The sequence below is a fragment of the Oncorhynchus kisutch genome, unplaced genomic scaffold (assembly GCF_002021735.2).
Source record: "Oncorhynchus kisutch isolate 150728-3 unplaced genomic scaffold, Okis_V2 Okis06b-Okis10b_hom, whole genome shotgun sequence".
Taxonomy (NCBI): Eukaryota; Metazoa; Chordata; class Actinopteri; order Salmoniformes; family Salmonidae; genus Oncorhynchus; species Oncorhynchus kisutch.
The window spans coordinates 11777725-11801271 of record NW_022261983.1 but is presented as its reverse complement, the minus strand read 5'-3'; the positions used below and the strand labels follow the sequence as shown (position 1 = coordinate 11801271).

Sequence of the window (23547 nt, the reverse complement as noted above, 5' to 3'; positions counted from 1 at the left end):
GTTTAGATTGTAGGATGGCTGGGGTGTTAAGCATGTTCCAGTTTAGGTCGCCTAGCAGCACGAACTCTGAAGATAGATGGGGGGCAATCAGTTCACATATGGTGTCCAGAGCACAGCTGGGGGCAGAGGGTGGTCTATAGCAGGCGGCAACGGTGAGAGACTTGTTTTTAGAGAGGTGGATTTTTAAAAGTAGCAGTTCAAATTGTTTGGGTACAGACCTGGATAGTAGGACAGAACTCTGCAGGCTATCTTTGCAGTAGATTGCAACACCGCCCCCATTGGCAGTTCTATCTTGTCTGAAAATGTTGTAGTTTGGAATTAAAATGTCTGAATTTTTGGTGGTCTTCCTAAGCCAGGATTCAGACACAGCTAGAACATCCGGGTTGGCAGAGTGTGCTAAAGCAGTGAATAGAACAAACTTAGGGAGGAGGCTTCTAATGTTAACATGCATGAAACCAAGGCTATTACGGTTACAGAAGTCGTCAAAAGAGAGCGCCTGGGGAATAGGAGTGGAGCTAGGCACTGCAGGGCCTGGATTCACCTCTACATCGCCAGAGGAACATAGGAGGAGTACAATAAGGGTACGGCTAAAAGCTATGAGAATTGGTCGTCTAGAACGTCTGGAACATAGAGTAAAAGGAGGTTTCTGGGGGCGATAAAATAGCATCAAGGTATAATGTACAGACAAATGTATGGTAGGATGTGAATACAGTGGAGGTAAACCTAGGTATTGAGTGATGAAGAGAGAGATATTGTCTCTAGAAACATCATTGAAACCAGGAGATGTCATTGCATGTGTGGGTGGTGGAACTAATAGGTTGGATAAGGTATAGTGAGCAGGACTAGAGGCTCTACAGTGAAATAAGCCAATAAACACTAACCAGAACAGCAATGGACAAGACATATTGACATTAAGGAGAGGCATGCTTAGTCGAGTGATTAAAAGGGTCCAGTGAGTGGAGAGGTTGGTTGGTGATTTAGACAGCTAGCCAGGGCATCGGTAGCAAGCTAGCATAGGATGGAGGTCTGTTGTTAGCCACCTCTTGCGTTCCGTCAGTAGATTAGTGGGGTTCCGTGTGGTAGAGGGGATTCATCCCAAATCACACAACAACAAAAATAAAAACAATAGATATAGTTATAGAGGCCCAAGAAGAAAACATAATAATAATAAAAATAAATAAATTGTCCGATTGTCTATTCAGATAGCAGCCGGTAAGACAGCTAACGGTTAGCAGGCCGCAGATGGGCGTTCAGGTAACGTCGCGACGGAGGAGCCAGCCGGATCTCCTTCGGGTAGATAACGTCGGCAGTCCAGTTGTGAAGGCCCGGTGGGGCTCCGCGTAGGCAGTAAAACGGGTCCGGATAGGTGACTGCAGCCCAGGAGTGATTGATGGAACTCAGGAGTGATTGACGGAGCTGGCTAGCTCCGGAATAATTGATGTTTGCTCCGGAATCGACGAAGGCCGATAGTCACACGGATAGCAGCTAGCTAGCTGTGAGATCCGGGTATGAATGTCCAGAGAGCAGTCGAAATCCAGGGACATGGAGAGAAAAATTGGTCCGGTATGTTCCGTTCCGAGCTGCGCTGCGCCGTACAGAACTGGCGATAGATTTTCAAGCTAAAGGATAGCTGATGACCACAAACCGTGGTTAGCTGAATACTAACGATTTGCCAGTAAAGGAGCTAACTAGCTTCTGAACTAGCTTCTGGTTAGCTTCTGGATTAGCTTCTGGCTAGTTTCAGGCTAGCTTCTTGGAGGATTACAGATTTGAGGTAAATAATACTTTATAAATATACATTGGTGAGGCGGGTTGCAGGAGAGTGTTTTGAAGATGAGTTGATGGAAAATAAAAATAAAATGTATGTGAAAAAGTTGTAAATATATATATATATACATGACACGACAAGACGAGGACAAAAGACGTCTGAACTGCTATACCACCTTGGATGATGCAATATGCAGCCTATCACACTGCAGCTTTCTATAGGAAGAAGAGAGGTCTCTGAAGGGTGATTATAGATCTCGCCTTTCCTTCTCTCTTTCCTCCAATATCTCCTCCTTCTTTCCTTCCTTCCGCTCGTCTCCTCACCCCGTCGCTAGACTTCACACTTAGCAACATGTGTCATTGTGTCGTTGTGACACATTGGTTAAATATATCTTCTTTCTCTGTAGAGGAAACATCTCTCTCAAGTACAGGACACTCTGATACCCTGTTTCACACTACTGAGCCAAGCTGAGCTGCACTGGCATGGTTACCGAGCCACCTTGCTGAAACGGACTGTTCTGTAGTAGGACAACTTGGGCCATTATGCCCAGAGGACCTGTACCCCAGAATGGACACGCTCCTCTGACATGGATAGTGACTCCAGTACATCACTGAGACCCAGCTCCCTGCCATCCAGGACCTCTATACCAGGCGGTGTCAGAGGACCTGTACCCCAGAATGGACAGGCTGCTCTGACATGGATAATGACTCCAGTACATCACTGGGACCCAGCTCCCTGCCATCCAGGACCTCTATACCAGGCGGTGTCAGAAGACCTGTACCCCAGAATGGACAGGCTGCTCTGACATGGATAATGACTCCAGTACATCACTGGGACCCAGCTCCCTGCCATCCAGGACCTCTATACCAGGCGGTGTCAGAGGACCTGTACCCCAGAATGGACACGCTCCTCTGACATGGATAGTGACTCCAGTACATCACTGAGACCCAGCTCCCTGCCATCCAGGACCTTTATACCAGGCGGTGTCAGAGGACCTGTACCCCAGAATGGACAGGCTGCTCTGACATGGATAATGACTCCAGTACATCACTGGGACCCAGCTCCCTGCCATCCAGGACCTCTATACCAGGCGGTGTCAGAAGACCTGTACCCCAGAATGGACAGGCTGCTCTGACATGGATAATGACTCCAGTACATCACTGGGACCCAGCTCCCTGCCATCCAGGACCTCTATACCAGGCGGTGTCAGAGGACCTGTATCCCAGAATGGACAGGATACTCTGACATGGATAATGACTCTAGTACATCACTGGGACCCAGCTCCCTGCCACCCAGGACCTCTATACCAGGCGGTGTCAGAGGAAGGCCCTAAAAAAGACTCTAGCCACCCAAGTCATAGTTGCTTGTCTCTGCTACCGCACAGCAAGCGGTACCAATGCACCATATATACAGAGCATTCAGAAAGTATTCAGACCCCTTCACTTTTTCCACATTTTGTTATATGACAGCCTTATTCTAAATATAAATATATTTTTCCCTCATCAATCTACACACAATACCCCATAACAATACCCCCAAAACACCCCCAAAATACCCCAAAGCAAAAACCTTTTTTTATTTAGAAATGCACCTTTTTTGGTACCCTTCCCCAGATCTGTGTCTCGACACAATCCTGTCTCTGAGCTCGATGGATAATTCCTTCAACCCAATGGCTTGGTTCTTGCTCTGACATACACTGTCAACTGTGGGACCTCATATAGACAGGTGTGTGACTTTCCTAATCATCATGTAGGTGGACTCCAATCAAGTTGTAAAAAATCTAATAAGCGTTCTAATCACCCCAGTTTGAGGGAACACTGCAGGGACCACTGTTGAATGATCACACTTGTGTGTTTGTACGTGTCAAAGGGTTAAATCAACCCAAATCCCCAAAACCACAGCCCCAAGGGACGAGACACAGACAGAAACCTGTCTGGCACCATGCATTCTCAACGTTCCTTTAGGCTGTGTTGTAACAGGACACGTTTGCCTAGACATTACAATGCTACTACCTCCCAGTAGACCTGTACTCATGTCCCCCATTAATAATGATACTTGTCCATCACATCTGGTACCAGTGAGGTCATTATGTTAGAGGTCATAGGTTAGACACACTGGGACAGGTTTTAGGAAGGTTCTGTGTCCCTGAGGATGTAAGTCATCAATCACTGTATTGGACAGAGCAGACCAGGATCTCTGTCATGGTGCACCAACCCCCATCCCACCATGTATGCACACTGACCTTCATATCCTTCAGTCATTCACTAGCTGCCAATGTTCTAGTCTGGTCACTAACTACCTGCCAATGTTCTGGAGTCTGGTCACTAACTAACTGACACTGTTCTAGAGTCTGGTCACTAACTAACTGACAATGTTCTGGAGTCTGGTCACTAACTAACTGCCAATGTTCTAGTCTGGTCACTAACTAACTGCCAATGTTCTAGTCTGGTCACTAACTAACTGCCAATGTTCTGGAGTCTGGTCACTAACTAACTGCCAATGTTCTAGAGTCTGGTCACTAACTAACTGCCAATGTTCTAGAGTCTGGTCACTAACTAACTGCCAATGTTCTAGAGTCTGGTCACTAACTAACTGCCAATGTTCTAGAGTCTGGTCACTAACTAACTGCCAATGTTCTGGAGTCTGGTCCCTAACTAACTGCCAATGTTCTGGAGTCTGGTCACTAACTAACTGCCAATGTTCTAGAGTCTGGTCCCTAACTAACTGCCAATGTTCTGGAGTCTGGTCACTAACTAACTGCCAATGTTCTGGAGTCTGGTCACTAACTAACTGCCAATGTTCTAGAGTCTGGTCACTAACTAACTGCACATGTTCTAGAGTCTGGCCAGGAAAACAGAGAGAAGGAGAGTAGCAGAGAAATGTGTGATTCAACACATTTAAATCATTGTTACTAGGTAGAACACTTTACTTCTGATGTAAATGCCTACATTTTTGGTTTAATATGTTCACTGAAGCACTTGTGGAGTATCACCACCTGCTGCAATAAAAACATTATATTACGGTCCACTCCACAGAATGAATATAAGACATCTTTAAACAGATGCAGGCAGCCAGATGGACAGAACAAGCATACTGTTATCACCCCCCACCGGAGAGCCAGAGGAAGGGGGGTGGGGGGGGGGGGGGGTGGGGGGGGGGGAGAGGTGTTATGACGGAAACACATCCTGTAAGTGTGTGTGTGTGTGTGTGTGTGTGTGTGTGTGTGTGTGTGTGTGTGTGTGTGTGTGTGTGTGTGTGTGCGAGCGAGCGAGAGAGAGAGTATGTACCACTGTGCACCCTGTCTCTGGAGCATCATAACCATGATTGATATCAGTCTGTATCTCTACCGTCCATTACTCCAGAACCCTGAGACTAGGATGGTACTGTCTCTCTACCGTCCATTACTCCAGAACCCTGAGACTAGGATGGTCTGTATCTCTACCGTCCATTACTCCAGAACCCTGAGACTAGGATGGTCCTGAATCTCTACCGTCCATTACTCCAGAACCCTGAGACTAGGATGGTCTGTATCTCTACTGTCCATCACTCCAGAACCCTGAGACTAGGATGGTCCTGTATCTCTACCGTCCATTACTCCAGAACCCTGAGACTAGGATGGTCCTGTCTCTCTACCGTCCATTACTCCAGAACCCTGAGACTAGGATGGTCTGTATCTCTACTGTCCATTACTCCAGAACCCTGAGACTAGGATGGTCTGTATCTCTACCGTCCATTACTCCAGAACCCTGAGACTAGGATGGTCTGTATCTCTACCGTCCATTACTCCAGAACCCTGAGACTAGGATGGTCTGTATCTCTACAGTCCATTACTCCAGAACCCTGAGACTAGGATGGTCTGTATCTCCACCGTCCATTACTCCAGCATGCCCTGAGACTAGGATGGTCCTGTATCTCTACCGTCCATTACTCCAGAACCCTGAGACTAGGATGGTCTGTATCTCCACCGTCCATTACTCCAGCATGCCCTGAGACTAGGATGGTCCTGTATCTCTACCGTCCATTACTCCAGCATGCCCTGAGACTAGGACGGTCTGTCTCTCCACCGTCCATTACTCCAGCATGCCCTGAGACTAGGATGGTCCTGTATCTCTACCGTCCATTACTCCAGAACCCTGAGACTAGGATGGTCTGTCTCTCCACCGTCCATTACTCCAGCATGACCTGAGACTAGGATGGTCCTGTATCTCTACCGTCCATTACTCCAGAACCCTGAGACTAGGATGGTCTGTATCTCTACCGTCCATTACTCCAGAACCCTGAGACTAGGATGGTCTGTCTCTCCACCGTCCATTACTCCAGCATGCCCTGAGACTAGGATGGTCCTGTATCTCTACCGTCCATTACTCCAGAACCCTGAGACTAGGATGGTCTGTATCTCCACCGTCCATTACTCCAGCATGCGCTGAGACTAGGACGGTCTGTATCTCTACCGTCCATTACTCCAGCATGCCCTGAGACTAGGATGGTCTGTCTCTCCACCGTCCATTACTCCAGCATGCCCTGAGACTAGGATGGTCCTGTATCTCTACCGTCCATTACTCCAGAACCCTGAGACTAGGATGGTCTGTATCTCTACCGTCCATTACTCCAGAACCCTGAGACTAGGATGGTCTGTCTCTCCACCGTCCATTACTCCAGCATGCCCTGAGACTAGGATGGTCTGTATCTCTATCGTCCATTACTCCAGAACCCTGAGACTAGGATGGTCTGTATCTCTACCGTCCATTACTCCAGAACCCTGAGACTAGGATGGTCTGTATCTCTACCGTCCATTACTCCAGAACCCTGAGACTAGGATGGTCCTGTGTCTCTACCGTCCATTACTCCAGAACCCTGAGACTAGGATGGTCCTGTGTCTCTACCGTCCATTACTCCAGCATGCCCTGAGACTAGGATGGTCCAGTATCTCTACCGTCCATTACTCCAGAACCCTGAGACTAGGACGGTCTGTATCTCCACCGTCCATTACTCCAGACCCCTGAGACTAGGATGGTCCTGTATCTCTACCATCCATTACTCCAGAACCCTGAGACTAGGATGGTCCTGTATCTCTACCGTCCATTACTCCAGAACCCTGAGACTAGGACGGTCTGTATCCCCACCGTCCATTACTCCAGCATGCCCTGAGACTAGGATGGTCCTGTCTCTCCACCGTCCATTACTCCAGCATGCCCTGGCATTATCACACCTGATTCCACTAGTCAAAGGTTTGATGATGAGTTAGTGGAATCGGGTGTGTAAAACGTGCCCCCTCTGTGTCCCCAGGACCAGGGTTAAATAACACTGAGCTATAGAGGTACACTGCTACACACATGACTTCAAAGTGGTTGTTTTCTCCCAGCTGTACTTGATCAGGATTGCCTCGTTGGCACAATGTAACCAATGGAATAGTCCCAAAAGTTCAAGCCCAGCACATGCAGGCTTTATGAAATACAATTTGTACCCTGATAGTATTACTGTGCTCCACTACACACACTGCTAGACCAAGTGCTCCAGCGCTCTCTCTCTCCCTCCGTCTCTCTCCGTCACTCTCTGCTCTCTCTGTCTCTCTCCATCACTCTCTCTCTCTCTCTGTCTCTCTCCATCACTCTCTCTCCCTCCGTCTCTCTCCGTCACTCTCTGTCTCTCTCCATCACTCTCTCTCCCTCCGTCTCTCTCCGTCACTCTCTGCTCTCTCTGTCTCTCTCCCTCCGTCTCTCTCTGTTACTCTCTGCTCTCTCTGTCTCTCTCCATCACTCTCTCTCCCTCCGTCTCTCTCCATCACTCTCTGCTCTCTCTGTCTCTCTCCATCACTCTCTCTCCCTCCTTCTCTCTCCATCACTCTCTCTCTCTCTGTCTCTCTCCCTCCGTCTCTCTCCGTCACTCTCTGCTCTCTCTGTCTCTCTCCATCACTCTCTCTCTCCATCACTCTCTCTCCCTCCGTCTCTCTCCGTTACTCTCTGCTCTCTCTGTCTCTCTCCATCACTCTCTCTCCCTCCGTCTCTCTCCGTCACTCTCTGCTCTCTCTGTCTCTCTCCATCACTCTCTCCCTCTCTGTCTCTCTCCATCACTCTCTCTCCCTCCGTCTCTCTCCGTTACTCTCTGCTCTCTCTGTCTCTCTCCATCACTCTCTCTCCCTCCGTCTCTCTCCGTCACTCTCTGCTCTCTCTGTCTCTCTCCATCACTCTCTCCCTATCTGTCTCTCTCCATCACTCTCTCTCCCTCCGTCTCTCTCCGTCACTCTCTGCTCTCTCTGTCTCTCTCCATCACTCTCTCCCTATCTGTCTCTCTCCATCACTCTCTCTCCCTCCTTCTCTCTCCATCACTCTCTCTCTCTCTGTCTCTCTCCCTCCGTCTCTCTCCGTCACTCTCTGCTCTCTCTGTCTCTCTCCATCACTCTCTCTCTCTCTGTCTCTCTCCATCACTCTCTCTCCCTCCGTCTCTCTCCGTTACTCTCTGCTCTCTCTGTCTCTCTCCATCACTCTCTCTCCCTCCGTCTCTCTCCGTCACTCTCTGCTCTCTCTGTCTCTCTCCATCACTCTCTCCCTCTCTGTCTCTCTCCATCACTCTCTCTCCCTCCGTCTCTCTCCGTTACTCTCTGCTCTCTCTGTCTCTCTCCATCACTCTCTCTCCCTCCGTCTCTCTCCGTCACTCTCTGCTCTCTCTGTCTCTCTCCATCACTCTCTCCCTATCTGTCTCTCTCCATCACTCTCTCTCCCTCCGTCTCTCTCCGTCACTCTCTGCTCTCTCTGTCTCTCTCCATCACTCTCTCTCCCTCCGTCTCTCTCCATCACTCTCTCTCTCTCTCTGTCCCTCTGTCTTTCTCCATCACTCTCTGCTCTCTCTGTCTCGCGCCATCACTCTCTCTCCCTCCGTCTCTCTCCATCACTCTCTGCTCTCTCTCCCTCTGTCTCTCTCCATCACTCTCTCTCTCTCTGTCTCTCTCCATCACTCTCTGCTCTCTCTCTGTCTCTCTCTCTCTATCTATCTCTCTCTCTCTCTATCCCTCTCTCACCCTCTCTCTCAGATCTGCATACAAAAGCTGCACTAAGATCTCTACTGAAGGAAGACACCTCAGCATACTTAGATCCATAAAGGACAGTCATTTATTTGCCAAGCGTTCAGTCACACCTTCGTCAGAGAGAGCAAATCACTTATCTAACTGCACCTTAGCTACTTTGTTGTGCCGGGTGCAGATTTCTGCATTTCCTGCATGAGGATCTCTGTTTGCGTCCCAAATGCCAACCCATTTCCTATATAGTGTACACAGGGCTCTGGTCTAAAGCAGTGCACTGTATAGTGAATAGGGTGCCATTGGCCATAGGGCTCTTGTCTAAAGTAGTTTACTATTTCAAGGCTATAACCTACAATGAAACACATTATGAAGCATTTGCGAGTGGGACACAATAGGCTGGTAGGGACATAAAGCTCTCAGCATTTAAATAACATTTAGTTGTATTAAATCATTATAGTCTATAAGTTGTGACTTATTTAGAATTAAATACAAATTAAAAGAAAAATGCCTTATTAGGCTCAGTCTACAGTGCCTTTAAATTCATTTTAGAAACATGAGTTTGGCCAGTCTGTGGCTTCATGCTCATGTAATGGTTTCTGGAGATCCGGCCAGCAGAGAAGACTATCCTCTCTACACTGGCAGGGCCAATGGGGATGCTAAACACCCCAGGCTGAGATAGTTTATTTATGTTTTCCATACAGTAGGTAGGCCTGAAGGTTTTTAGGCTAAATAACCCAATCAAAACGGAAAGCTCCTTGAAAATGGAAATATGCCAGGCCTATTGAGACACAATCAATTACGACCTATTGTATAAATAATAAACAAAAAATGAATTCAACTTTTAAGAGATCAGATTTTTTGTAAATAAATACTTTGCTACAATGACACAGTTATCTACACACCTCATTCCTTTCTTTTAGCACGTAGGAAGTATCCCATCATGCTTTTGGGATACGTGTCTTTTCAGTTTCCACAATGAATCTTTAGTTGTGGACACTTGTCACGTTGGCATGAAGGATCGAGAGACAGGCGCAGGAATGCGTAATCGTTTTCTGAAATGAAGCCTAAATTACGCCGTGTAAAGGCACGGGGACGAAGACCAAACAAACATGTAACAAAACACAGGGTAGAAACCCAAAACAAAAGAGTGAGGAGCACCTCAAATAAATAACACACGCGCACAATGATGAACGTGCACAATGATGAACACACAGGGCGAGACACGTAATCATCTGCGCAATCCACAAGGGCACGAAAGACAAAACACACAGCACAGGCACTCACACACACCAACAGACATAGTAACAATAATCTAGCGCCCAATGGAAACCAAAGGGCACATATATACAAGTACAATCAGTGGGAATAGGGGACAGGTGTGTGTAATGAAAGTTCTGGAGGGATCCATGACAACACTACATTACCTCACTCCCTCTCTTTCTCTTGGTCCTCATCTTTGTAAGTCACCTTGATTTAATTAACACCTGTGTGTTTACCAGTTTCTTTATGAACATATTTAGTGAACTCCATGACAGTAGCTAAAGCAAGGGGCTGTAGGTAGCAGCACACCAATGCATGCTGGGCCGGACATGCCCTGAGCTGGTGAACTGAGCGCTACTGGAGCGGTAATGAAGCGGAGGAGAAGAGCTCTGCACACCAGTCAAATTGGGCACGCTCCGCTCCATTCCAGCTCCACTCTACTCCTCACTCCAGCTCCGCTCCTCATTCCAGCTCCACTCCACTCCTCACTCCAGCTCCACTCCTCTCTCCAGATCCACTCCAGCTCCACTCCACTCCAGCTCCACTCCACTCCTCACTCCAGCTCCACTCCTCTCTCCAGCTCCACACCTCTCCTCACTCCAGCTCCACTCCTCTCTCCAGCTCCGCTCCTCACTCCACTCTTCACTCCACTCCACTCCTCTCTCCAGCTCCACTCCACTCACATACTCCGACTCAATGATACAACAGTCACTACCTCCACCCATGCCATCTAACATGTTAGACCTTGTTGAATGATACAGTCACTACCTCCACCCATACCATCTAACATGTTAGACCTGGTTGAATGATACAGTCACTACCTCCACCCATACCATCTAACATGTTAGGCCTGGTTGAATTATCTGAAAGAAATGTTATAATATCTGTACATTACAATTCTACCTGTGATGACAAAAGTACAATGATTCATGTTTTGCTTCAGCTTGAGATTAAGAATCAGTGGTAGACTTTGCAAGTGCATGAAGAGGTCAACTGTACAAAAGTCATATGCCTGCTTGTTGAAACTATATTTTCAGTTCCTGTTGATGCTATGTTCCAGTCTTACTTCTGCTAGCACATGATAGCAATAGGAGGAAGAAGGATTGGGATAATAATTATAACCTGAACTCCGCCTAGCACCCATACCATCTAACATGTTAGGCCTTGTTGAATGATACAACACTACCTCCACCCATACCATCTAACATGTTAGGCCTGGTTGAATGATCCAACACTACCTCCACCCATACCATCTAACATGTTAGGCCTGGTTGAATGATCCAACACTACCTCCACCCATACCATCTAACATGTTAGGCCTGGTTGAATGATCCAACACTACCTCCACCCATACCATCTAACATGTTAGGCCTGGTTGAATGATCCAACACTACCTCCACCCATACCATCTAACATGTTAGGCCTGGTTGAATGATCCAACACTACCTCCACCCATACCATCTAACATGTTAGGCCTGGTTGAATGATCCAACACTACCTCCACCCATACCATCTAACATGTTAGGCCTGGTTGAATGATCCAACAGTCACTACCTCCACCCATACCATCTAACATGTTAGGCCTGGTTGAATGATCCAACACTACCTCCACCCATACCATCTAACATGTTAGGCCTGGTTGAATGATCCAACACTACCTCCACCCATACCATCTAACATGTTAGGCCTGGTTGAATGATCCAACACTACCTCCACCCATACCATCTAACATGTTAGGCCTGGTTGAATGATCCAACACTACCTCCACCCATACCATCTAACATGTTAGGCCTGGTTGAATGATCCAACAGTCACTACCTCCACCCATACCATCTAACATGTTAGGCCTGGTTGAATGATCCAACAGTCACTACCTCCACCCATACCATCTAACATGTTAGGCCTGGTTGAATGATCCAACAGTCCATGTTAATCAGAATGATATATTCCAATTAGAGAAGGTAATAGAATGGAATAACATGATATAACATGAAACTGCCCGGTGACATCATCCAATCATTAAAACCCTGTGACTCATAACACAAAGGACAGAGAAATAAAAAGACAGGCTATTGGATTAAAGTCTTCGGGTTATAATAAAAACCATTAGACAACATAAAAACAACATGCTATCAGTGGGCACTAGTCCTGGGGGCTGCAACGGGCATTGCACACTTTTGTTCCAGCCCAGCACTAAACCCTACTAGCTATAGCGAACCAAGGACACCGTTTCCCTCCAAGTCAACGTTGAAACATCTTTCAGTAGAAGTCTCCTGTCCAACAACTCAGCCACCAGATGAGAGGAGCTACATCAGACAAACGACTGTTATTGAGCTTGTTGATTTATGGAAGACCACATCTGAAAATAACCTTGTACAGGAAACCAAACCACATTCCCAAATCACATTAACAAGAACAGGACCTCATTTAAGACCAGGACAGAGCATCCAGTCACTAAGGCTCTTGTGGAGAAGGTGAGTAGCTGAGAGGTGGAGGACGGAGGTCATTAATGTGTTAGTGTCACTAGGCTTTTCCCCTATTACAGCAACCACATGGACAATTACAGAAACCAAATCAAATTGTATTGGTCACATGCGCCGAACACAACAGGTGTAGAATTCACAGTGAAATGCTTACTTACACAAACACCATAAAACCCATTCCCAGAGTTACATGACCAAGGTTCCAGGTTGGCTTGGCCATTCCCAGAGTTACATGACCAAGGTTCCAGGTTGGCTTGGCCATTCCCAGAGTTACATGACCAAGGTTCCAGGTTGGCCTGGCCATTCCCAAAGTTACATGACCAAGGTTCCAGGTTGGCTTGGCCATTCCCAAAGATACATGACCAAGGTTCCAGGTTGGCTTGGCCATTCCCAAAGTTACATGACCAAGGTTCCAGGTTGGCTTGGCCATTCCCAGAGTTACATGACCAAGGTTCCAGGTTGGCTTGGCCATTCCCAAAGTTACATGACCAAGGTTCCAGGTTGGCTTGGCCATTCCCAAAGTTACATGACCAAGGTTCCAGGTTGGCTTGGCCATTCCCAAAGTTACATGACCAAGGTTTCAGGTTGGCTTGGCCATTCACAAAGTTACATGACCAAGGTTCCAGGTTGGCTTGGCCATTCCCAAAGTTACATGACCAAGGTTCCAGGTTGGCTTGGCCATTCCCAAAGTTACATGACCAAGGTTCCAGGTTGGCTTGGCCATTCCCAAAGTTACATGACCAAGGTTCCAGGTTGGCTTGGCCATTCCCAAAGTTACATGACCAAGGTTCCAGGTTGGCTTGGCTGTAGAAAAGGGAAACTGATATTCGCCCAAAAGTCCAGGCACAAATATTATAGTTGTATTTTATTTCCTACAGGAGTAGTTAACTGAAAGCTGTGAGCCTGTTTAGTTACAGTGCCTTGCGAAAGTATTCGGCCCCCTTGAACTTTGCGACCTTTTGCCACATTTCAGGCTTCAAACATAAAGATATAAAACTGTATTTTTTTGTGAAGAATCAACAACAAGTGGGACACAATCATGAAGTGGAAAGACATTTATTGGATATTTCAAACTTTTTTAACAAATCAAAAACTGAAAAATTGGGCGTGCAAAATTATTCAGCCCGTTTACTTTCAGTGCAGCAAACTCTCTCCAGAAGTTCAGTGAGGATCTCTGAATGATCCAATGTTGACCTAAATGACTAATGATGATAAATACAATCCACCTGTGTGTAATCAAGTCTCCGTATAAATGCCCCTGCACTGTGATAGTCTCAGAGGTCCGTTAAAAGCGCAGAGAGCATCATGAAGAACAAGGAACACACCAGGCAGGTCCGAGATACTGTTGTGAAGAAGTTTAAAGCCGGATTTGGATACAAAAGATTTCCCAAGCTTTAAACATCCCAAGGAGCACTGTGCAAGCGATAATATTGAAATGGAAGGAGTATCAGACCACTGCAAATCTACCAAGACCTGGCCGTCCCTCTAAACTTTCAGCTCATACAAGGAGAAGACTGATCAGAGATGCAGCCAAGAGGCCCATGATCACTCTGGATGAACTGCAGAGATCTACAGCTGAGGTGGGAGACTCTGTCCATAGGACAACAATCAGTCGTATATTGCACAAATCTGGCCTTTATGGAAGAGTGGCAAGAAGAAAGCCATTTCTTAAAGATATCCATAAAAAGTGTTGTTTAAAGTTTGCCAAAAGCCACCTGGGAGACACACCAAACATGTGGAAGAATGTGCTCTGGTCAGATGAAACCAAAATTGAACTTTTTGGCAACAATGCAAAACGTTATGTTTGGCGTAAAAGCAACACAGCTCATCACACTGACCACACCATCCCCACTGTCAAACATGGTGGTGGCAGCATCATGGTTTGGGCCTGCTTTTCTTCAGCAGGGACAGGGAAGATGGTTAAAATTGATGGGAAGATGGATGGAGCCAAATACAGGACCATTCTGGAAGAAAACCTGATGGAGTCTGCAAAAGACCTGAGACTGGGACGGAGATTTGTCTTCCAACAAGACAATGATCCAAAACATAAAGCAAAATCTACAATGGAATGGTTAAAAAATAAACATATCCAGGTGTTAGAATGGCCAAGTCAAAGTCCAGACCTGAATCCAATCGAGAATCTGTGGAAAGAACTGAAAACTGCTGTTCACAAATGCTCTCCATCCAACCTCACTGAGCTCGAGCTGTTTTGCAAGGAGGAATGGGAAAAAAAATTCAGTCTCTCGATGTGCAAAACTGATAGAGACATACCCCAAGCGACTTACAGCTGTAATCGCAGCAAAAGGTGGCGCTACAAAGTATTAACTTAAGGGGGCTGAATAATTTTGCACGCCCAATTTTTCAGTTTTTGATTTGTTAAAAAAGTTTGAAATATCCAATAAATGTCGTTCCACTTCATGATTGTGTCCCACCTGTTGTTGATTCTTCACAAAAAAATACAGTTTTATATCTTTATGTTTGAAGCCTGAAATGTGGCAAAAGGTCGCAAAGTTCAAGGGGGCCGAATACTTTCGCAAGGCACTGTATATCACCACAATAGTAGAGGTTTTACTAGACCAGCTGTACTGAGGAAAGGTGAAAGCCAACCAGAACCCAGACAGAAAAGGTTTCACGCAGCACTTGTTGGTTAAATAAACATTTTATTAAGCTTTTCTAAGATAGTAATTCATATATGGGTGGTAAGCTGAATGCTCTGTGATCCTGTTACAACACAAAGTCACGTTTGCAGTCTGGCGCCAGTCAGTGAAGGGTTAACACATTTCATATCATAATACTAAGATAGTATTTCCTACAGGGGGGTAGGTTGCTGAATTGTGTGAGCTTTAAAATGTAAATGAAGTGACGTTTCTATGGGAAACAGAGAGCCGTTCAGAGCCCAGACATTCAAGAGTTTACACATCGCTCCTTGGTCAGGCTGAACAGCATCATGCCATAGCACTTAGCACCACACTAGGTTTGGTGTAAGAGAGACCAGTCAGAGCTGGGCTTGTCCCCCCCCCCTGGAATGTTATCAGCTAACTAACTCAATTACCTTCAGCACTTAGAGCTCTGTCACAAGATTAAGCTCTTCACAGTGCCAACTCAATCAAGCACTTTGGGAGGGGGAATAATTTGATGTTCTCTTTCATTGGGAGGAGGAATCATTTGTTGTTCTCTTTCATTGGGAGGAGGAATCATTTGTTGTTCTCTTTCATTGGGAGGAGGAATCATTTGTTGTTCTCTTTCAAGCCCTACAGGTCCTATACTGATGAGGTGGGCAGCCCTACAGGTCCTATACTGATGAGGTGGGCAGCCCTACAGGTCCTATACTGATGAGGTGGGCAGCCCTACAGGTCCTATAGTGATGAGGTGGGCAGCCCAACAGGTCCTATAGTGATGAGGTGGGCAGCCCTACAGGTCCTATAGTGATGAGGTGGGCAGCCCTACAGGTCCTATAGTGATGAGGTGGGCAGCCCTACAGGTCCTATAGTGATGAGGTGGGCAGGTCCTATAGTGATGAGGTGGGCAGCCCAACAGGTCCTATAGTGATGAGGTGGGCAGCCCTACAGGTCCTATAGTGATGAGGTGGGCAGCCCTACAGGTCCTATAGTGATGAGGTGGGCAGCCCAACAGGTCCTATAGTGATGAGGTGGGCAGCCATACAGGTCCTATAGTGATGAGGTGGGCAGCCCTACAGGTCCTATAGTGATAAGGTGGGCAGCCCTACAGGTCCTATAGTGATGAGGTGGGCAGCCCTACAGGTCCTATAGTGATGAGGTGGGCAGCCCAACAGGTCCTATAGTGATGAGGTGGGCAGCCCTACAGGTCCTATAGTGATGAGGTGGGCAGCCCTACAGGTCCTATAGTGATGAGGTGGGCAGCCCTACAGGTCCTATAGTGATGAGGTGGGCAGCCCTACAGGTCCTATAGTGATGAGGTGGGCAGCCCTACAGGTCCTATAGTGATGAGGTGGGCAGGTCCTATAGTGATGAGGTGGGCAGGTCCTATAGTGATGAGGTGGGCAGCCCTACAGGTCCTATAGTGATGAGGTGGGCAGGTCCTATAGTGATGAGGTGGGCAGGTCCTATAGTGATGAGGTGGGCAGATGCTATAGTGATGAGGTGGGCAGGTCCTATAGTGATGAGGTGGGCAGCCCAACAGGTCCCATAGTGATGAGGTGGACAGGTCCTATAGTGATGAGGTGGGCAGCCCTACAGGTCCTATAGTGATGAGGTGGGCAGCCCAACAGGTCCCATAGTGATGAGGTGGGCCGATCCCATAGTGATGAGGTGGGAAGCCCAACAGGTCCTATAGTGATGAGGTGGGCCGATCCCATAGTGATGAGGTGGGCAGCCCAACAGGTCCTATAGTGATGAGGTGGGCAGCCCAACAGGTCCCATAGTGATGAGGTGGGCAGCCCAACAGGTCCCATAATGATGAGGTGGGCAGCCCAACAGGTCCCATAGTGATGAGGTGGGCAGGTCCTATAGTGATGAGGTGGGCAGCCCTACAGGTCCTATAGTGATGAGGTGGGCAGCCCAACAGGTCCCATAGTGATGAGGTGGGCCGATCCCATAGTGATGAGGTGGGAAGCCCAACAGGTCCTATAGTGATGAGGTGGGCCGATCCCATAGTGATGAGGTGGGCAGCCCAACAGGTCCTATAGTGATGAGGTGCGCAGCCCAACAGGTCCCATAGTGATGAGGTGGGCAGCCCAACAGGTCCCATAGTGATGAGGTGGGCAGCCCAACAGGTCCCATAGTGATGAGGTAGGCAGCCCAACAGGTCCCATAGTGATGAGGTGGGCAGCCCAACAGGTCCCATAGTGATGAGGTGGGCAGCCCTACAGGTCCTATAGTGATGAGGTGGGCAGGTCCTATAGTGATGAGGTGGGCAGCCCTACAGGTCCTATAGTGATAAGGTGGGCAGCCCAACAGGTCCCATAGTGATGAGGTGGGCAGCCCTACAGGTCCTATAGTGATGAGGTGGGCAGCCCAACAGGTCCTATAGTGATGAGGTGGGCAGCCCTACAGGTCCTTATAGTGATGAGGTGGGCAGCCCTACAGGTCCTTATAGTGATGAGGTGGGCAGCCCTACAGGTCCTATAGTGATGAGGTGGGCAGATGCTATAGTGATGAGGTGGGCAGGTCCTATAGTGATGAGGTGGGCAGCCCAACAGGTCCCATAGTGATGAGGTGGGCAGGTCCTATAGTGATGAGGTGGGCAGCCCTACAGGTCCTATAGTGATGAGGTGGGCAGCCCAACAGGTCCCATAGTGATGAGGTGGGCCGATCCCATAGTGATGAGGTGGGAAGCCCAACAGGTCCTATAGTGATGAGGTGGGCCGATCCCATAGTGATGAGGTGGGCAGCCCAACAGGTCCTATAGTGATGAGGTGGGCAGCCCAACAGCTCCCATAGTGATGAGGTGGGCAGCCCAACAGGTCCCATAATGATGAGGTGGGCAGCCCAACAGGTCCCATAGTGATGAGGTGGGCAGGTCCTATAGTGATGAGGTGGGCAGCCCTACAGGTCCTATAGTGATGAGGTGGGCAGCCCAACAGGTCCCATAGTGATGAGGTGGGCCGATCCCATAGTGATGAGGTGGGAAGCCCAACAGGTCCTATAGTGATGAGGTGGGCCGATCCCATAGTGATGAGGTGGGCAGCCCAACAGGTCCTATAGTGATGAGGTGGGCAGCCCAACAGGTCCCATAGTGATGAGGTGGGCAGCCCAACAGGTCCCATAGTGATGAGGTAGGCAGCCCAACAGGTCCCATAGTGATGAGGTGGGCAGCCCAACAGCTCCCATAGTGATGAGGTGGGCAGCCCAACAGGTCCCATAATGATGAGGTGGGCAGCCCAACAGGTCCCATAGTGATGAGGTGGGCAGGTCCTATAGTGATGAGGTGGGCAGCCCAACAGGTCCCATAGTGATGAGGTAGGCAGCCCAACAGGTCCCATAGTGATGAGGTGGGCAGCCCAACAGGTCCCATAGTGATGAGGTGGGCAGCCCTACAGGTCCTATAGTGATGAGGTGGGCAGGTCCTATAGTGATGAGGTGGGCAGCCCTACAGGTCCTATAGTGATAAGGTGGGCAGCCCAACAGGTCCCATAGTGATGAGGTGGGCAGCCCTACAGGTCCTATAGTGATGAGGTGGGCAGCCCAACAGGTCCTATAGTGATGAGGTGGGCAGCCCTACAGGTCCTTATAGTGATGAGGTGGGCAGCCCTACAGGTCCTTATAGTGATGAGGTGGGCAGCCCTACAGGTCCTATAGTGATGAGGTGGGCAGATGCTATAGTGATGAGGTGGGCAGGTCCTATAGTGATGAGGTGGGCAGCCCAACAGGTCCCATAGTGATGAGGTGGGCAGGTCCTATAGTGATGAGGTGGGCAGCCCTACAGGTCCTATAGTGATGAGGTGGGCAGCCCAACAGGTCCCATAGTGATGAGGTGGGCCGATCCCATAGTGATGAGGTGGGAAGCCCAACAGGTCCTATAGTGATGAGGTGGGCCGATCCCATAGTGATGAGGTGGGCAGCCCAACAGGTCCTATAGTGATGAGGTGGGCAGCCCAACAGCTCCCATAGTGATGAGGTGGGCAGCCCAACAGGTCCCATAATGATGAGGTGGGCAGCCCAACAGGTCCCATAGTGATGAGGTGGGCAGGTCCTATAGTGATGAGGTGGGCAGCCCTACAGGTCCTATAGTGATGAGGTGGGCAGCCCAACAGGTCCCATAGTGATGAGGTGGGCCGATCCCATAGTGATGAGGTGGGAAGCCCAACAGGTCCTATAGTGATGAGGTGGGCCGATCCCATAGTGATGAGGTGGGCAGCCCAACAGGTCCTATAGTGATGAGGTGGGCAGCCCAACAGGTCCCATAGTGATGAGGTGGGCAGCCCAACAGGTCCCATAGTGATGAGGTAGGCAGCCCAACAGGTCCCATAGTGATGAGGTGGGCAGCCCAACAGCTCCCATAGTGATGAGGTGGGCAGCCCAACAGGTCCCATAATGATGAGGTGGGCAGCCCAACAGGTCCCATAGTGATGAGGTGGGCAGGTCCTATAGTGATGAGGTGGGCAGCCCTACAGGTCCTATAGTGATGAGGTGGGCAGCCCAACAGGTCCCATAGTGATGAGGTGGGCCGATCCCATAGTGATGAGGTGGGAAGCCCAACAGGTCCTATAGTGATGAGGTGGGCCGATCCCATAGTGATGAGGTGGGCAGCCCAACAGGTCCCATAGTGATGAGGTGGGCAGCCCAACAGGTCCCATAGTGATGAGGTGGGCAGCCCAACAGGTCCCATAGTGATGAGGTAGGCAGCCCAACAGGTCCCATAGTGATGAGGTGGGCAGCCCAACAGGTCCCATAGTGATGAGGTGGGCAGGTCCTATAGTGATGAGGTGGGCAGCCCAACATACAGATCCAAAAAGGGTCTTTGTGCTTGTGGCAGTGAGACAACGCACAACTGCACATTGTGAATGTTGCAACCCACAATCTCAGAGGACAAAGGATAACGCCTCAATGGACACTGTTCTGTGCACACCCAGGACACGTGAATAGATAGTGTAGGGTAATGTAGTCTAGTGATAGTGTAGGGTAATGTAGTCTAGTGATAGACAGTGCATAGTGTAGTCTGCTTTAGACACAATGAGAGCAGGACTGTCATCAGGGAACATGGTTAGTCACAGTGACCTCAGTCCACAATATCCGGTGTCAAAGTGGATCAGGCCAAAGTGAGCATCTGGTATCTTCAGCACGTCAGCCTGTGTGTGTGAGTTAATGAGGTCAGAGGTCAACTCCTGAATGTCAAAGATCACATCAAAGCCTTTACCAAGAACACATGAGGGCGGTCTAGGGTTGTCCAATTCCCCTCCTGGAGTTTCACTCCAACCCTAAACACTTTATTGGACTAATTAGCTGCTGGCCAGGACCTTGATTAGCTATACCAGCTGTGGTACATCACTATCACAGAACCAGAGTTGTAGAACCCTGATCGAGACACTAAAGGAGCCCCACATACTAGATTTGGTTTGCTTCTAGTGGAATTTGGCTAGGTGAAGCGAACGTCTGTGCCTTGCATTCTGCCTTAAAAGACCTTGGCTTGTAATTCTGTAATATAAGACAACACCTCTCACCATAGGATGAACCTCACCCGGGACAGACTGAAGAAAGGTCCCAGTTACACTACTACTGTAGTACAGTACTGTTAGATACAATCAGTTACAGTGGTACCACTCACCATAGGATGAGCCCAGTGATGACAGCGGTCCAGGAGACACAGCAGGAGTCAGGCGTCTTGGTCTCCTCCTCCTCCTCCTTCCTGCAGCAGCACACACTGGTCAGGTAGACAGACAGCAGCAGGAGGCTCAGGACTAGTCCAGCAGCTGATATACAGGCTAGGAAGACCAGAGACTGGGGGAGGACGGGAGGGAGGGAGGGAGGGAGGGAGGGAGGGAGGGAGGGAGGGAGGGAGGGAGGGAGGGAGGGAGGGAGGGAGGGAGGGAGGGAGGGAGGGAGGGAGGGAGGGAGGGAGGGAGGGAGGGAGGGAGGGAGGGAGGGAGGGAGGGAGGGAGGGAGGGAGGGAGGGAGGGAGGGATGAGCATGTTATAATACATTTATTATTGACAAATAACAGGAATAATACAACTTCCACACTGAGAGAACTTATTTGCAAAGCACCATTTCTTCAGACAACCAGCATTTATTATCATGTCAGGGCCTGAGTTGATACAAGCCCTGTGATTGGTTACTGTGTAGAGTTACCCCACTCTGACAGAAAGGAAGACACTGGAATCAAGTGAGTCTAATATGAAAAGATATACTGGGTCAAAAGTCACATTTGTTTCATCAGTCATCATCACTAGAAGGTCTCTGTGTGAAGCCAGAGATAGGGAGAGAGAGAAGGGGAGGGAGAGATAGATGGGGGAGGGGAGAGAGAGAGAGAGCTGGGGGGAGGGGGTGGCTCGCTGAATACACCCAGGATCGTATTCAGTAGGGTGCAAAGTATTAAAAATACAAAAATGAACATGAAGGTTTCTCATTGGACAAGTCTTGGTATTCCAGTTTGGTGTTTAATGAACATGACCTGGTGCTGCTGGTTTAAGAGATACCTGGTGTTGCTGGTTTAAGAGATACCTGGTGTTTTTAGTTTAAGAGATACCTGGGGTCTAATGAATATGACCTGGTGTTGGTGGTTTAAGAGATACCTGGTGTTGTTGGTTTAAGAGATACCTGGGGTCTAATGAATATGACCTGGTGTTGCTGGTTTAAGAGATACCTGGGGTCTAATGAACATGACCTGGTGTTGGTGGTTTAAGAGATACCTGGGGTCTAATGAACATGACCTGGTGTTGGTAGTTTAAGAGATACCTGGTGTTGCTGGTTTAAGAGATACCTGGGGTCTAATGAATATGACCTGGTGTTGTTGGTTTAAGAGATACTTGGGGTCTAATTAATATGACCTGGTGTTGGTGGTTTAAGAGATACCTGGTGTTGGTGGTTTAAGAGATACCTGGTGTTGGTGGTTTAAGAGATACCTGGGGTCTAATGAATATGACCTGGTGTTGGTAGTTTAAGAGATACCTGGTGTTGGTGGTTTAAGAGATACCTGGTGTTGCTGGTTTAAGAGATACCTGGGGTCTAATGAATATGACCTGGTGTTGTTGGTTTAAGAGATACTTGGGGTCTAATGAACATGACCTGGTGTTGTTGGTTTAAGAGATACCTGGGGTCTAATTAATATGACCTGGTGTTGGTGGTTTAAGAGATACCTGGTGTTGGTGGTTTAAGAGATACCTGGGGTCTAATGAATATGACCTGGTGTTGCTGGTTTAAGAGATACCTGGTGTTGCTGGTTTAAGAGATACCTGGTGTTGGTGGTTTAAGAGATACCTGGTGTTGCTGGTTTAAGAGATACCTGGGGTCTAATTAACTATTAACTAACTATTAACACGTGTCATTCAACAGACACTTTTATCCAAAGCACCTTACAGTCATGCTCGCCAACATGCATCCATTTTACATATGGGTGGCCCCGGGTCTCTGACCCACAACCCTGGTGGTGTAAGCACCACTCTCTACCAACTGATCCACAACCCTGGTGGTGTAAGCACCACTCTCTACCATCTGATCCACAACCCTGGTGGTGTAAGCACCACTCTCTACCATCTGATCCACAACCCTGGTGGTGTAAGAACCACTCTCTACCATCTGACCCACAACCCTGGTGGTGTAAGAACCACTCTCTACCATCTGATCCACAACCCTGGTGGTGTAAGCACCACTCTCTACCATCTGATCCACAACCCTGGTGGTGTAAGAACCACTCTCTACCATCTGACCAACAACCCTGGTGGTGTAAGCACCACTCTCTACCATCTGATCCACAACCCTGGTGGTGTAAGCACCACTCTCTACCATCTGATCCACAACCCTGGTGGTGTAAGCACCACTCTCTACCATCTGATCCACAACCCTGGTGGTGTAAGAACCACTCTCTACCATCTGACCCACAACCCTGGTGGTGTAAGCACCACTCTCTACCATCTGATCCACAACCCTGGTGGTGTAAGAACCACTCTCTACCATCTGATCCACAACCCTGGTGGTGTAAGCACCACTCTCTACCATCTGATCCACAACCCTGGTGGTGTAAGCACCACTCTTTACCATCTGATCCACACAGGAGGTCGGGTGTTAGGGGAGGAAACAGTACTGATCAGAGGCTGCTGGAGTTTCAGCTCAACGTCAGGTGACAAAGCGGCCTCCCTCCAAAACAGTCTTGTGATTCCCTGACTGAGGTTACCCTCAGAGCATGAATGATGGAGGGATAGTCAGGGTAGGAAAGGAGAGAGAGCGAGCGAGAGAGAGAGAAAGTGAGAGAAATAGAGAAAAATAGAGAGAGAGAGTGAGAAAGAGAGCGAGCAAGGGAGAGAGAAAATGAGAGAGAGAGCGAGAGAGAGCGAGAGAGAGAGCGGGAGAGAGCGGGAGAGAGAGAGAGAGAGAGAGAGAGAGAGA

At 48.5% G+C, this 23547-nt stretch overlaps 1 protein-coding gene across 1 annotated transcript in view; it reads right to left on the bottom strand.

Annotated features, from left to right (window-relative positions):
• LOC116359966 (protein tweety homolog 2-like) overlaps nt 1–23547 on the bottom strand; it is an 80791-nt gene that overhangs the window by 45059 nt on the left and 12185 nt on the right. The window contains exon 2 of the mRNA XM_031814190.1: nt 20771–20943. Within this exon, the coding sequence (XP_031670050.1) occupies nt 20771–20943 (173 nt within the window). The remainder of the gene's footprint in view (nt 1–20770; nt 20944–23547) is intronic.